The 15162-nt window shown below is 30.0% G+C and overlaps 1 protein-coding gene across 3 annotated transcripts in view; it reads right to left on the bottom strand.

Moving 5' to 3' along the window:
* Nucleotides 1–4960: 4960 nt before the first annotated feature.
* LOC118197875 (divergent protein kinase domain 2A-like) overlaps nucleotides 4961–15162 on the bottom strand; it is a 61245-nt gene continuing 51043 nt past the window's right edge. For 2 of the 3 annotated variants that reach the window (XM_035369444.2, XM_035369438.2), the window contains exon 7: nucleotides 4961–8885. In XM_035369444.2, coding sequence (XP_035225335.1) covers nucleotides 8677–8885 — 209 coding nt within the window. In that variant the 3' untranslated portion in view covers nucleotides 4961–8676. The remainder of the gene's footprint in view (nucleotides 8886–15162) is intronic. The other variant, XR_004759673.2, reaches the window with a different exon arrangement.

The following is a 15162-nucleotide window of genomic DNA, read 5'->3' as shown; positions in this document are numbered from 1 at the left end:
ATTTCATCTACCCCCCCCCGAAAAAAAAAACCTTTATTGCGAATGAATAAGTTTAACATGTATCAACTTATTCATTCATCTCCTGCAGAGTCAATACATTTTTTAGCATTTTCATACATTTTAGCATTTTCATGTAGAAATTTTTCACGTAGCTGTGAATCTATTCCTGAACACTCACAGTGACGGTATCGTTATCAGTAAACTGCATGCCTTCCAAGCAGGATTTTTAAGACGGTGACTCGGCACTAAAGTAGTGGACTCATGTTTCATTATGATCACTACGGACTTCCAATATGCATACTTTTTCATCTTCAAACCGTCGTAGAAGAGAATTGGCTGTTTGCATGCGCATCACTTTGTTCTCGTCTGTTACCGTGCATGGAATCCACCGTACATACACCCTGCCATACAGCAATTTTTTTTTTTTTTCACAATGGTTAATACCAGCGTTCTCAACCTTTTGACTAACGCGTACCATCTGAACAACATATGAAAAACTTTAGTACCATTACATTTTATAATGATTAGTTTTCAATTTCTGAAATGAAATATTAAAAATCTGAAAGCTTTCAGATTTCACATTACGCTTTTTTACCGTTTTGTGTGTTACCTTTATTTATTAAATATCGTGTTCTTCGCACTTAACCATGAAATTCAATTCAACTGCAATATCGCAAAATAATTTAAAAATGAGCATATCTTTAGAATTTCCGATACACAGTGTCGCGCGATAGAGACGAGGTTTTTTTTTTTTTTTTTTCTCTTCCCTCTCCCCTTCGTACAGTGTTGCCATTGCTCGCCTTGAAATCGCTGAGTTTGTTAATCAAAAATTCGTTAAAGTGTTACAAAATATGAAATCGATAATAAAACAAATTTCGGCTTCCAGATGCTCATATTCGGTGGAGGATTACGTTATTCAAAATTTGATGGCTCTAGGTACCTTGTTTTATCACGATGCGAGAAACATGTATATATACTATATATATATATACATTTATGCAGATTCTTCATTATATAATTTCTTTAAATATAACACAGAGCGGTAATATTTGGTGGCAACAATTTGAAAAGTGAAACGGACATTTAAAGTTTTCAACGCAAAATGCCAAAACGAAATTAATAGCCCTTCTGAGCTAAAAAAATATATTTTCCCATTTGTACAAACTATTGTTTATTTTTATTAAATATGCACACATAAAAAATATCAGATTAAAAACTGGTTACCATTTTAATCATCAAAATTCATATATAATATTTTAATTCTAAAATTTAGGGTGAAACTTGGGCCTGCTGAAGAGAGCTCAGTTTCTTCGTGTCTGGTCTTACTTCAGTGAGTTTTAACCCTAAATTATGATCCACTTTTAATTTTGCTCTGTATTTAATTTTTAAATATGACATGGAAGAAAAACCCTAGTTCACACAAATAGGTTGTGCAAAAAGGCAATAAAAATTTAATAGCTTTATTCGAAATGCCTTTAAACTCTTTTTTTTTTTTTTTTGGGGGGGGGGGGTTCAGCCAAAAATTAACAAGTGTGTTATTTTTGAAATCTTGAGTTAAAGTTCGATCACAGGAACTTTCTATCAATTGTTATTTTTCTTCACAAGATAAAATTTCAGGTACATTTGAATAAAATGGATTTTTAATCCAATTTTCATAATCCTCGCTAAAATACATGTTGAAATTATTTACCAATGAAAAACAATGACTTTTAATTTTCTTCTTTTATTTCCAAATTATTTTCGGTTAGAAAATTTTCTAAAAGTGGTAAAAGGCTTCAAATATTATTACCTAATTCTTTGATTTATTAGCTCGAGTTTTATTTTTTTTTTTTAATTATCATTGTATTTATTTTATCTTTAATGTAAACAAATTAACACTCTGTCCTTGTAATCCTGTAGATTTTCCAAAATTATCAGCTAAATATATTCTAAACGCGCCAACCATAATTCATTAAATAAACATTTTTGCAATTCAAATTTTGAATCAGAGGAACATTCGAATTTCTGATCGAAGTTCAAAAAGAATAACCACCTTACTTCAGAATATAACAAAAGAGTTTCATGTTCACTGCCCATCTCTTGGCATAAAATCGCGAATATTCTTGAATTTAAATGTCGGCTTAATCAGCAATTTTTACAGCTTGATTCAAAACGATTTTCAGGTTTTCGGGTATTGTTTTGGCTGCTAAAGCTTCATGATTAATGGAGCAGTGAGTAAAGTTAGTTTCGGGTGTGACTTTATATGAGAAATAATACCGGAATGTTTTTCTGTTAAAACCCGAGCTCCTTAACTGCATACGGCAATGCACTTATTCCAAGAAATATCATTCTCAGACACCAAACTATTAATTACTTTGATAATTTCATTTGCACTTGTTCTATAATTTTAAAATTAAATAGTTAATTATTATCAAATTAATTATAGATATTTAGTTAATGTTTATAAAATGTTATTTAATCAATAATTGTTATATAATTAATTAATTATAATTTAATTGATAATTATTAGATAATTATTATTTTTTGAAATAATTAAAGATTGAAGTAATTAAATAATTAAAATTAAATAAAATGAAAAGAGATAAATTGAAATTTAATGGGCGATTTTTAATATAATATTATTGTTAAAATACAATTTTCGAGATAAAATTTCTACTGAAATTGTCATTCAATTACATAAGAGAAGTGCCACAGCTTTTTCAGAGTTCCGGTGCGTTCCGGCTAGAATTATGATTTATTACAAAAACTAAGAAGCACCGGAGCCAAGATCCGGTGGGCTCCGGCCTGATTTAAGCTCTGATCGTAGAGAGAAAAGTTTTTTTTATCATCACAATAATTAAATATACTTAAAGTATAGCTGATGAAAATTCCAGGGCGAAACAGAATGAGGGTATGAGTGGGTGGAAACAAAAAATGAGGGGAATCTTGGTGAGGAAGAACGTTCTCTTTAATCGCAGCTCTCTAATGATATAATTACAGCCATCAAGCAGATGTGTGGCAGGAGTAAAATGAGTCCTAAGGATGAATCTGACTCCTAAGGATGAATGTAAAGTTGCTGTTTATGCTTTTCCCCACTTCCCCATTAGTGGATACTGTGGGAAGACGATGTATAGGACGTGCTCGAACAGTTTTATCTCAGTATTTCGCTCTTATTCTACTCGCTGTCGCTTAACGCACGTTTAAGAACACACATTTTTCTTCCTGCGAGGATAACTAACTGTAAGCTTCGATAACAATACACTAGATAGAATGGCATGGCGAGTAATTTACGTGTTCCTAAACAAATTCTCCCAAATTTATTGCCCTTTTTAAAGGGAAATGTTTCTGCATGTGAGTGAGGGGACTTTAGTTGAAGGTCTCATGTTTTCATGAGTTCGTATTTCTAGGGAAATAGAGTACTGCAAGGTCTGCTTATTGTTAAACTAAAATGTTACGAATTCTAAATTTTTTCCCTTTAAATTGTGATTCAGTTTTATAAAAAGAAGCAACAGAGCTCATCTTATTTAGGGCTCCGGTGCACTCCGTCTAAAATTGTAATTTATCTTAAAAACTGAGAAGTACCAGAGCTAGGCTCTAGTGGGCTCTGGCATTATTTAAGCACTGCTGATATATGATGAATATTTTCTCAGAGAAATAACAACTGCTGATATATGATGAATATTTTCTCAGAGGAATAACAATCTTAAGGCTTTGTTTAATAAGGGATAAATACATCTTTATGTTCCACAAAAAGAACTTGCAGCATTATGAATCATTGCAGACACTTAAATTGATATTGAGTACTTTTGTTTGAAAATTGTATTAATTTAAATACTTAAATTATGCTTTATAAAATTTAGTATTACCACAGATGCTAGTTAATGTGATTGTCACGGTTGATGTTATCATTTGGACACTGTTATTGAACTGCTAAATTCCAAAAATTGCATACGAAAACATGGAAATCTTTCGTTTATTGTTATCAACAATTCGGTTAATATGATCAAAATATTATAGAATAACTTTTTTAAAACTAAAGTCGACAATTAAGGTGAAAATAGATTATGTCTACTGATAGAGAAATGTCACCAAGTAAGGGATTAAATCACCAAATACCTTAGTTCTGATTTTAATCAACCATTTAAAATTAAGGGGGGAGGAATGCAACCTTAGTTTCTGTATATTTTAAATAACTATCAATTTTGTGGTCAATCAGGCATAAGATCCTCTTCATGAGAAGCAAAAAAAAATTGTTTCTGCAGACCTCCCCCCCTTTTTTTTTCCTTGCTCCTGAAAAAAAAATCCTTGAAAACATCTAGCCAAACTAACGTCACTTTTTTTGCCTAATTATTTAATTTTTCATTGGCATGGTCTCTTGATGAGGGATGCTGTCCAAGTATTTAGATTTGGGGTACAGCATAAGTCAAATCATTTCCAGAAACGTTATATGAATAGTTCATAAAAAAAACTTTTGCATTGAAGACAGCGAACAGTTCATAAAAAAAATTTTTCCTTTTGTAATTAAAATGCTGTGAAGGTTTTGATATGTTTCTAGCTATATTAAATTAATTAAATTTCATTCCAAACGACTTCCCCCCCCTCATCGTTTAATGTTATCTTTCAATTACTATTATTTAAATAGTTGTGGACAATCACAATCACGTAAAACAGTGCCTCCTTGTATAAGTGTTTTTCTATCTTAGGAAAAATGCATAAGATTATCATTATGTGTAACAAATTCAACAATTTATGATGCAAATTAATGCTGGTAAATGTTTAATGTAAGGTAAAGATCATTCAAATTTACTATAAAGATACGTATTTTGATGCAAGAAAATTATTTCTCCAGGAAAAATTATGAAACTTCAAATTATGAAGTCAAATGCTCGTAAAAGCCTCTAAAATATTTTATACTGGCTTACTGCAAACTTAATGATTATTGCATAAAATATAGTTGACTTTTAGAGTAATAATAAGAAAGTATTTATAAATACACTTTTATTTAACAACAAAATCATCTTAAAAGACTTATTCAAGAATGCTAAATCAAAGTTATGTTTATAGCCAATTTAACTAAATTTAGAGAGTTTTTATTATGCTGATTTGAGAAAACCCGACTGGATGAAAGCCCTTCCCCAAAACAAACACTGTGGAAAATACTGATATGACACGAATCAAAGTGAAATGACCAACACTGATAAAAGCATCAGGATTTAGCAATTCAGAAACGTATTTTTCCTAATTAAACTAAACATGAATAATGTAATTGTTAATTCCAGCTTAGCATTATACAGAATGAATAAAGTAATACTTATCTGAATTGAATAAAAGATTTCAACGCATATCCTAATATTTTAAGATATTTATTGTTGATACTTTTTATTGTGTTCTTTAATTAAATAACATCCCGCCCCCTTTTTAAGACTGAAACATATGTATAATTTAGCTTTGTAACACTAAAAATAGTTTTTGAGAAACTTTAAATGATATTTTTCATTTTTATATACATATATAAAACACATAAATAAATAAAATTAATTTTCGGATTTATTATCACAACTTCATAGCTAACTGTTTAATCAGAAAGCAAAAAAGTCTGTTTTTAATCTAATAAAATAAACAAAAAACAGTAGTGATAAAACATCTAAACAGACATATTTATGAGACATAAAAAAATCACTCAGATATTCTTTTTACTATCATAAATATATTATACTGATAAAAAAATGTGTCCATTTATTCACAAGGCTTTTATCAATGTCAGCTTTTATCAGTGTAAACTTTTACCTGTATGCACTTTCGTCCATGTGGGTATTTATCATGCAGGGATTCATTACAGAAACGTTTTCTCATATGATTTCATCTAGTGGGGTTTTGTCGAGGAACATAAATTACTAATGCAGAAAACCAACAGTGTTTTGTTACAGAATGCTAAGTTATGCATTAATTACAAAAGAAAAAATAAAGGATACATCAAACATTTATCCTAATATATACAGAGATACTTAAAGTAAAATTCAACTGATAACAATTTCATACAATTCAAAGGATGCAGAAAATATAACTTAATATAAAATTTTTAATTAAATAATACAATTTTTTAAACAACTCATTTAAAATTTATTTAGAAACAAAAATATAATGTATACAAAAGCTTTATAATACAATGATCATGTAAAGAACATTTATTTTAAACAACACTGAAACACACACATGGGATGTAGAAAATAATGGAAACATTTTACAAAATAAGATATTGGGCACATTATACAAAGGTCCACCAGTGGCCAAGCAGATTTGCTGAACGGTAGTATTTTGACCTGTGTCAATTCCAAGTGAATGGGCTTGCTGCATGGGCTACTTTCATGGTTTTCCTCATATGTAATGCGGATCGAGGCCAGTTTTCTCTCGAAAATCCTCCAGGAAGGGATACCTCTCCTAAGGCAGACAGCCGTTTTGTGTTTTGCCAAAATCAAATAAACCCAGGTTTAATACAGAACACGACAAGCTTTCAGAATTAAAGCCTTCTTGGAATGGATGCACAGAAAATGCTGGATGGTGATCAGTGATATGTTACGGCAGTCTTCAAAGAAAAATGAACTCCATTTCCTTGGTGTACACTCAAGCAAGATAAAAGATTTCACCAATTTCCAACACAGAAAACAATGACTTTATGACATTTAAGTCTTGTAATTACACAGGCCAGGGAACATACTATGTACTTAAGTTCCCAGTTAATGAAGTAGGGTGCTGTGGTCTTGAAAGGTGCATCTATTTATAGGAAATAATGTCTATGTTTCTGAAAAGTCACAAAATGGTTCTATTCTTACTCTTAAGGGGAGAATGAGACTTTCTAAAACTAATGCCTAATTATCTCAAACTTGATAGAATCTCTAACATGACTACCTGATGAAAGAAGGATATTGGTTGAAAAATTTTTCATCATTTACTATGTATACACTAAAGTGTTACACACTAAAGTGGTGAATAGTATGCAGTTGATCTATTGAGTTTCAACTCATTTTTTCACTGATAAGCATTCCATGTTTTATGTTTCTGGAATCACTGCGGTTTCCATTTGCATTCATCTGGGATACAGAGTTTTCTGCAACAGCAGCTCTGCTGGATATACTTTTCTTTCACACTGTTCGGGTCAAAATTTAGGTTGGTAGAAGTATATTAAGTCAAGCAGATCCTTTTGCTATCATGACCTTCTTTCAGATAACAATTATTATTATGTCTGTCTCAATCTTACTGAAGCTCATTTCCCTTCCACAAATGTATCACACAAATGACACACTGCCCTAGACAACACACGCTATTATGATTTTTGAATCAGTCTCTATAGATAAACCCATTATAAGCACCAAATACACAGTCACATAATCTGCTCTGTGTAGAGTCAGGTTGTTCACTGTACCAACTTATTTTTGAAATCCCAAGTTAGTCTCAGCCCAAATTACATTCAGACAGCCTTCTGAAATTATAAATAATGTAAAAAAATATGGTAGATACTTTAGTGTTTTGCTTAGAATCGACAGAAACAAAATTAAGATTCTAAACATGCATTTTCATCCTTCTGTACAACCCCTGCATATTCACATTAAATAGAAAAAAGGGGTTACATAAATTGCAGCATAGTTACAACTCTTCAGATTATGAAAAAAAAAAACATCATTAATCTTATCAGTAAATGCAATTCATCTCAGCAGTTAATTTATTGGTCTTTCTTTACAATCATTAACTTCCTAAACAGCATATCAGTTTTGTGTGGTCTCTAATACATTACTTTTACTGATTTTACTGATTTAAAATTTTCTTATTTTCTTTTAAATATCAACCTAATGTATAGAAGGATCAAAAACCAAAGAAAAATAAGCAGTTGTGCAAATCTAAAAAATAAATGTTGTTTACGTGTAGATCTTCATGAAGAGATCCATAAAACTTTGCTACTCATAGGGTTAACTACTTGCTAATTTCTATACACAGAACGGTAGCTTTAAACAACTGTAGCATCTTAATGAAAATACTGGAAAACTCTAATGTGCTAAAATTAATATTTATTTTGAAAAGTAAATTTCTACACTTTCTTCCGAATAAATGAAATTTTAAAATTCCTTCAGCTACAAATGCACACTTGATGCCTATTATCAACACTTAAAACAGACCAATAATACACACAAATATTTTTTTTTCTTGTCCTTTATGCAATAATACACACATTAGCATATTAGCACAAATACAATCATTTATCACACCCTCTATAAATTATAAATAATTATGGCTTCCTTACACTGATCTTTACATTTGAGAAAACTAACAACCTAACCAAAAGGGAATTTTCTTGAAAATTTTAAGAAATTTCTACATACATTACTTTCAAGCACCCAATAAAATGCAGTGTTTCAGAATTTTTTTTTAAATGAAACATTACGATATACAAAATATATCTTTGCAAATTATTAACAAATAACTAAACAAAAATACTTCCCCGTACATATTTATAAATACATTCATTTTAAATTTTGAAAGACTACTCACACTTATTTTCAAGCAACTTCCAAAGTTTGTGGAAAAAATCCAGATATGAAACATTATAGCAAAATGCTTTCCAAATCTGCATTTAGCATTTATAAATATAATTCATACAAAATATATCCAGAACAAAACACTTGTCAAACATGTTAACACATTAATTCATTTAGAGTTCTTTTTATAAGTCCAAAAAGGTGTATTTTCATAAGAACTATGTCCATTTGAATCATTGATATTAACATAATTTTCTAGCATATCTCTTAATTCAGTTATAGCTTTCCTTCTGCCATTCAGTTTTGTCTCCTGGACACATTCCCTCAATAAATCTTCCATACGTTCCTTTATTTTATGAGGAATGGAATGTAAAAGACCTGTTATTAAAGAACATAAATAAATATAATAAAATATTTTATATTACACATACACAAATACACATGTTGTGTGTGTCCTGTGCATGCATGTATGGGTGCACAAATGTGTAAATACAGTGAATCTTATCGTTTGTATGACTACCCTCGTGCCACACGATTTTGATCTCTAAATTTAACTACATTTAAGAGGTCACTGAGTCACTATTTAGTTAGCTATACAGGTCACTCAGGAATTACCACAAGAAGGTTCAATGTATATTATGCAATTACATACAGAGGTTGTTCGCACATTTTTAGACGATTTTGGTAAGCGGTAATAAAAAATCGTTTGTTGCAAAAGAAGTAATTGCAATTGTAATATGTTTTTAAATGCCAAAATTATTGTCTGAAATTATCGCTTGAAAATTTGGTTGACCAAAATTATCGCTTCAAAGTTTGGTTTTTATTCAAAATGGCGAATTTAAGAAAGCAGTGTTTCGAAGGCTACATTTACGCTCTTTCCGAAGAGAAATATGCATACTCCGTTATCCAAAAACAATGTGAGAGTCATGGTTTTGTGATATTTAAAGTGACGATAGGTAATATCATCAATAAAAAAGGAAAAAAAGTCAAACTGGAGCCTCAAGTGGGACAAAAATTCCAAACAAGTATCCAAGGAAAAAACGGACATCTTCGACTATTGCAAAGGTACGTTGTTTAATGTTAAAAGAAAATCCCCCTAGTCAAATGACAGTTGCAAAATCATTAAAATGCTCGGTGTCCACTGTAAAAAAAAATGATAAACATTGATTTAAATCTTAAGAAAGCGAAAAAACGCAATGTGCATCGTCTTCTTCCAAAGCATATCGCTCAATGCAGGACACGCTGCAGAATTCTATATGAGAAACACTTACCCAAAGAAAAATGGAAAACAATTGTCACAATAGATGAAGCATGGGTGTATTTAAATGATTGTAACAAAAAAAAGAGGCATTTATTATCATAAAAGGGGAGAAAAAAATTTAAGTACATGGCTCAAAGAATCGAAAGAAAGTTTTTTAAGGGATTCATGATTGTTGCTGGTTTTTCTTATAATGGCAAGTTAAAAATAAAGAGAGTGCAAAAAAAATGTCAAGATTAACTCCAAATACTATCAGGAACATATTTTATCGCCAATTTTTCTGAATGAAATACCATCGCTTTACCCACAGTGACATCAATCTGTGAGACTCCATCAAGACAAAGCTAGCAGTCACACATCAAAATCCACTGTAAATTTCCTAAAAGAAATGGAACAAAAAACTGGTATCAAGGCCATAACCTTCACTGATATCCCTACTAAATCTCCCGATGTGTCACCTATGCATTTTTTTTTTTTTTTTTTTTTTTTTTTTTTTTGCTTTCGGACTTTTAAAAACTGCATTATCCAAACGTTGTCCCAAAACCCTAACAGGACTCTGGAAAGGTGTTCGAGAGGAATGGGATAGAATACCTCTTCTGCCACTTCAAAAGGCATTATTATCCTGGAAATTGTGGTGTCGAAAGATAGTTCAGAATAAGGGATGTCAAATAGAAGATTTAAAACACAAGAATTTTATGTAATTTAGTTTTGTGAATACAATATACATCGTCTAAAAAATGTGTGAACAGCCTCTGTAGGCATAAAGACATGTATATTTAATCTGAAGTAATAGATTTTCTTTATAACTCACAAAACCTTAACGCTATCACAAAATTACCACTTAACACATTGACTGCCACGGCACTTTTCAGATTCCGGTCCAAGAAGCCAAATTGATTTAATCATATTATATTATTAAAAATACTAATTATGATTTGTAACAGTCATTAAAAAGTTTACAGAATCTTTTTGGGGGGAGAGTAAAAAAAGGGTCCTTTGAATTATCTCGTAGTCAGCTTTTGTTAGACAAAGCTCTTCGCAGAAGCCCACTATGAGCTGATTCATACAGACATGCTTCGACTTGTCGCCTCAGTACAGCTAAAACGAGCACTAAGCAAGTAAGTAACTCGTAGCGGCGCAAGAGTAGCAAGTTAAGAAACTATGAGATAACTCATATTGGGTGTCATGAAGAAGAGCGTTAATATGAGTTATCTCATGTTGGGCAGTCAACGTGTTAAGCTATCTGACTAAGAAAGAAAAATTCAATTCACACAAAACTGTTACACACAAGCAGACTATTATTACAGTTAAGAAAAATAAGGAAAAATACAAATCTTTAAATGATTTCTATCGAATCAAAATTAAAATTTACTGCCAAAAAGTGCATTAACATATTTCCGTGAGGCTGAAGAACTTTTACATTAACTTGTATTTACAACTTCACAAGCATGAATCTAACATGTTTAAGATCTAAATTTGAATTAAGCCTTAGATTTTTCAATTATGATGCCACTAGTGTGGAAAAGATTTCTGAAAATAGTCGCGTATTTAGTCTGATAGTAAAAAGTACTATATTTTTTTATTTGCTTTAACAAAAATAATTAGAGAGAGTCCATCAGTTTGATCAGTTAATCAATTACTTTTACAAATTACATTTTTATTTTTAGTAGCTCATAAAAAAGACTTATATATGACTGATTGAACAAGAAGAACTTTAAATTTTGCACTTTAAAAAAAAAGAAAGTCTTAATTTATGCTCACTAAGTTTAGAAAGTCTTAATTTATGCTCACTAAGTTTAATAAACTTATTGCAATAAGAAATGAAATTTCTAGCATTTACTTTAGCAAGTAAAAATGTAGAATACATCAGCTTACTGCATAAAGTTCTACAATAAATACATAATTTAAATATCTCAACTCAGTCTTTTGCCAGTTACTGCATCATTTTAAGAAGAATTCTAGGGGAAAATAGAAAACTTTTTACAGATCTAAAATATCAGCATTACATTTTTACACATTTTAAGTTGTTGAAAGTATATGAAAAGTATATGTAAACATACGGAAAGTTTCACTTCATGAAAGAAAGACTTGAGAAACATAAAAGATTAAATTTAGACAGCTTGAATGCATTCATGGAGGCTTTTCCAACAATCAATATTCACATTATACATGATACAAACAAAGCAAAAAAAAAAAAAAAAAAAAAAGATACAACCAACTTATTTGCCCCATAAATAATAAACTAAAGATAACCACCCATGTTTATCCATTTGCCCACTGTTGTCCCAAATAATGAAGCACTTTTGAATCTAGCCGTGCGATTAAATTATAACATGCTTTTGAAGAAGGTGAATGTCATACCCCACATCAACACTCTGAAAGATAAATAAATTTTCTTCTAAAAAATCACAAAAATGCTGTAAAGATTACAACATCTATTTTCTTGTCTTGCCGAGGCTCTCAAAGAAATTAATAATTACGGCTACTAAACCAAAACATTTAATTTTGAATGATTTCCTGACATTAAAATATTTGACAAATACACTTAAGATTTTAGCAATGAATAACTTTTTTTTTTTTTTAAACTCAGTTAAAATACATAGTAAAGATTAGAATAAAATGATTTACTGCTAAAGAATAAAAAAAATTTACAGTAAAAGAATAAAAAAAATTTACAGTAAAAGAATAAAAAAAATTTACAGTAAAAGAATAACTTATTAGACAAGCAGTTTTCTACACACATAAATATTAGTCTGTACTTTCTATTTTTTGCAATTTCCAGACTAATGAATCTGCCTATAAGCTTTAAAAATTTTAAGTTGTTTATATAAAAGCCTGATAAGTGGCTGGAAAATCCTATTTTTAAATAACTGTTTATAAAAACTTGTATATGTTAAAAAAGTTAAATTTTAACTGTTTAATGGTTTTCCCTGTATGTTGTATAGAAGTGCAGTGTAAATTGCTGTAAGTGGTATAGGTGTCTCATTTCCAGACTTAAACATTTAGACTATCCTATTTTATTTATTTTAGCTTATTTTCTGTTTTCAGTTGTGTTACCTGACCATAAGAAAAAATTTCATTAAAATAAGGTTTTTTTTCATTAATTTTTTTGTTGCTGAAATCATAGTGAAACAGCCGTTTCCTTTCTGATATATTGCATTTGCTAAATGTTTTACTTGGTAAAGTTGCATAACAAATTATTAAACTTGTATAACCTTATTATTAAAAGCACATAACACAGCTTTTAAATAATATTATTGTAATTTGCATGCTGTAATTGAAAATGGAAAATAGAATAAGCAAACTGGATGATGCAGAGAGGAAAAACTGTAACTACAAAATTTCAAATATTAATAAAAGTCTATAAAAATTTACTGAATGAATGTAGAAATTTTTTGGAGTTTCACACATCTTCGGATAACAAAATTAGTTAGGAAAATGACTTTGAAGATATTTGCACATTTTCTGAGACTGAGTTGAAAAAATCCACCACTGACCCCTACCAAGATTTCTATTTTTTGGCTCTCCATGCATTCACATGAATGTCAAAGAAAATAGGTGTATAATACAATTCTTAAAAGAATTTTTTTCATAATGATCTTATGTTTCTATACTAGAAACTAACACTATGCTGAACAATTATGTCAGAGAAATAACTTAATCAACAATCATGTTGAAAATATTCAACAGCCCATGACACCAAATGAAATTTATATGTTTTTTTTTGCAATTTTTATACTGCAGGGTACTGTAAAAAAACACATACAACCAAAACGTCATTCCAGAAATGAATAAAATCTATTGCCATTGATAGATTGCCATCCCTTAAAACTTTTCTCTTCTACTGAAAAGAACCCCAAATTGACTCATCAATATGCAGTGAGCTGCTCTAATAAAAATGTAAAAGACAAAAAGATAAAAAACGAAACAAGATATTATCGTCAGGACTGTAGCGTAAAATTGTTCCTTTTGTTAATATATAATACCAAGTTGAAATATTATGTTGTAGTGAAACTAAATACAAAATAAGTTTATTACTTATACTGCATATGAAAAAACAGCTGACATTAAAGGGCTAATTTATGTATAAGAAGTTTACTACTCATACCTGTGTATTAAATTGTCAAAAATAATGTATATAATGATCATCCTTTTAGTATTGTGGGAAAAAACTAACATTAAAGAGATAATTATAATTTTTATCTCTAGATATGCTTTATTTTCTACATTTAAATAACTTTCCACATATAGCTCATTTAAAAATGCAGTTTTCTTTCAAATCCAGAAGTAAAAATATAGACAATTTTCGGACAGTTTACTGAAATTTGTTGAGCTAAAAAGTAGCTAATTGCAACTATCTAAGGAAGAAATATGTTTCAGAAGTTTCATGGAAAGTAAATCTGAAAACTTGATTATCAATAATTTATTCTACATACTTTGAATTAAATCATACCAAGAAGAAAATTTCTGGGAAATAAAAAGAAGTAAAATAAATTAATTAATTTATAATAATAAAAACAACTAAATTTATTGATGCCTGACAACAAACACTGCTTAGGTTGCTGGACTAATAAATATGGCCATAGATTTAGTTCTGTGGTCAACTAAGACACATACAATTCCTTCTGAGCATATCATGACATTTATGAACAGGATGTAATCCAGAAATACAAATAATACAGGCTGACAATTCATGATTTGAGTCTATAAAAAGGCTTTTAACCTTATTTACATATTTCAGCTTCATTTAATCTGAGTGCCCACGCAAATTTTCTAAGAATAAACAGCATTTCTTAAGAAAACTAATTACATCTTCCTACTTATGTAATTCTGAAGTCTACAAAGATATTTCAATAAACTTTTTTGAGTCTTTATAAATCTTATAATATTTATAATAATAATGGCACTTGCTTTATCTATTTCTAAACCTAAAGATTTAAGTCTCAGACATTTTTATTAATTTGTCAACTAGAAACTGCAACTCACTGCACATTCACAATTTACTTTTTCTAGATTTATAAGCTCAGAACTATGTTGATTAACGAATAGCCTTTTATGTTTATAATGCTCTAATACAGTCAAAAGTCGTTAATTCGGACACCCATAATCCGGAATGATCTATAATCCGGACCTCAAAGCTACAAACTTTCTGCGCATGCGTCGCATTGACGCATGCGCGTAAGACCTTAACCGCTGCGAATTTGCATGTGCGCATGCGCAAAATACGTTTACGAATGCGCGTTTAATGTATAACGAACGGGATAAGCTAAGCTAAAATTATCTAATTATCTATTTCAGTTAATGTTGCAGATTGCGTTGTTCTTTAATCTTCGAATTGGATCCGGATTATTATTTTTTGCAGACTGTTAGAGCAATTTTATAAAAGTAAGCTTGAAC

Source organism: Stegodyphus dumicola, chromosome X2, assembly GCF_044657685.1.
Source record: "Stegodyphus dumicola isolate Sdum_Otavi_A_Nest chromosome X2, ASM4465768v1".
In the NCBI taxonomy this organism is placed as follows: Eukaryota; Metazoa; Arthropoda; class Arachnida; order Araneae; family Eresidae; genus Stegodyphus; species Stegodyphus dumicola.
The sequence above is the reverse complement of the archived record's forward strand: the minus strand, read 5'-3'. Positions and strand labels throughout refer to the sequence as shown.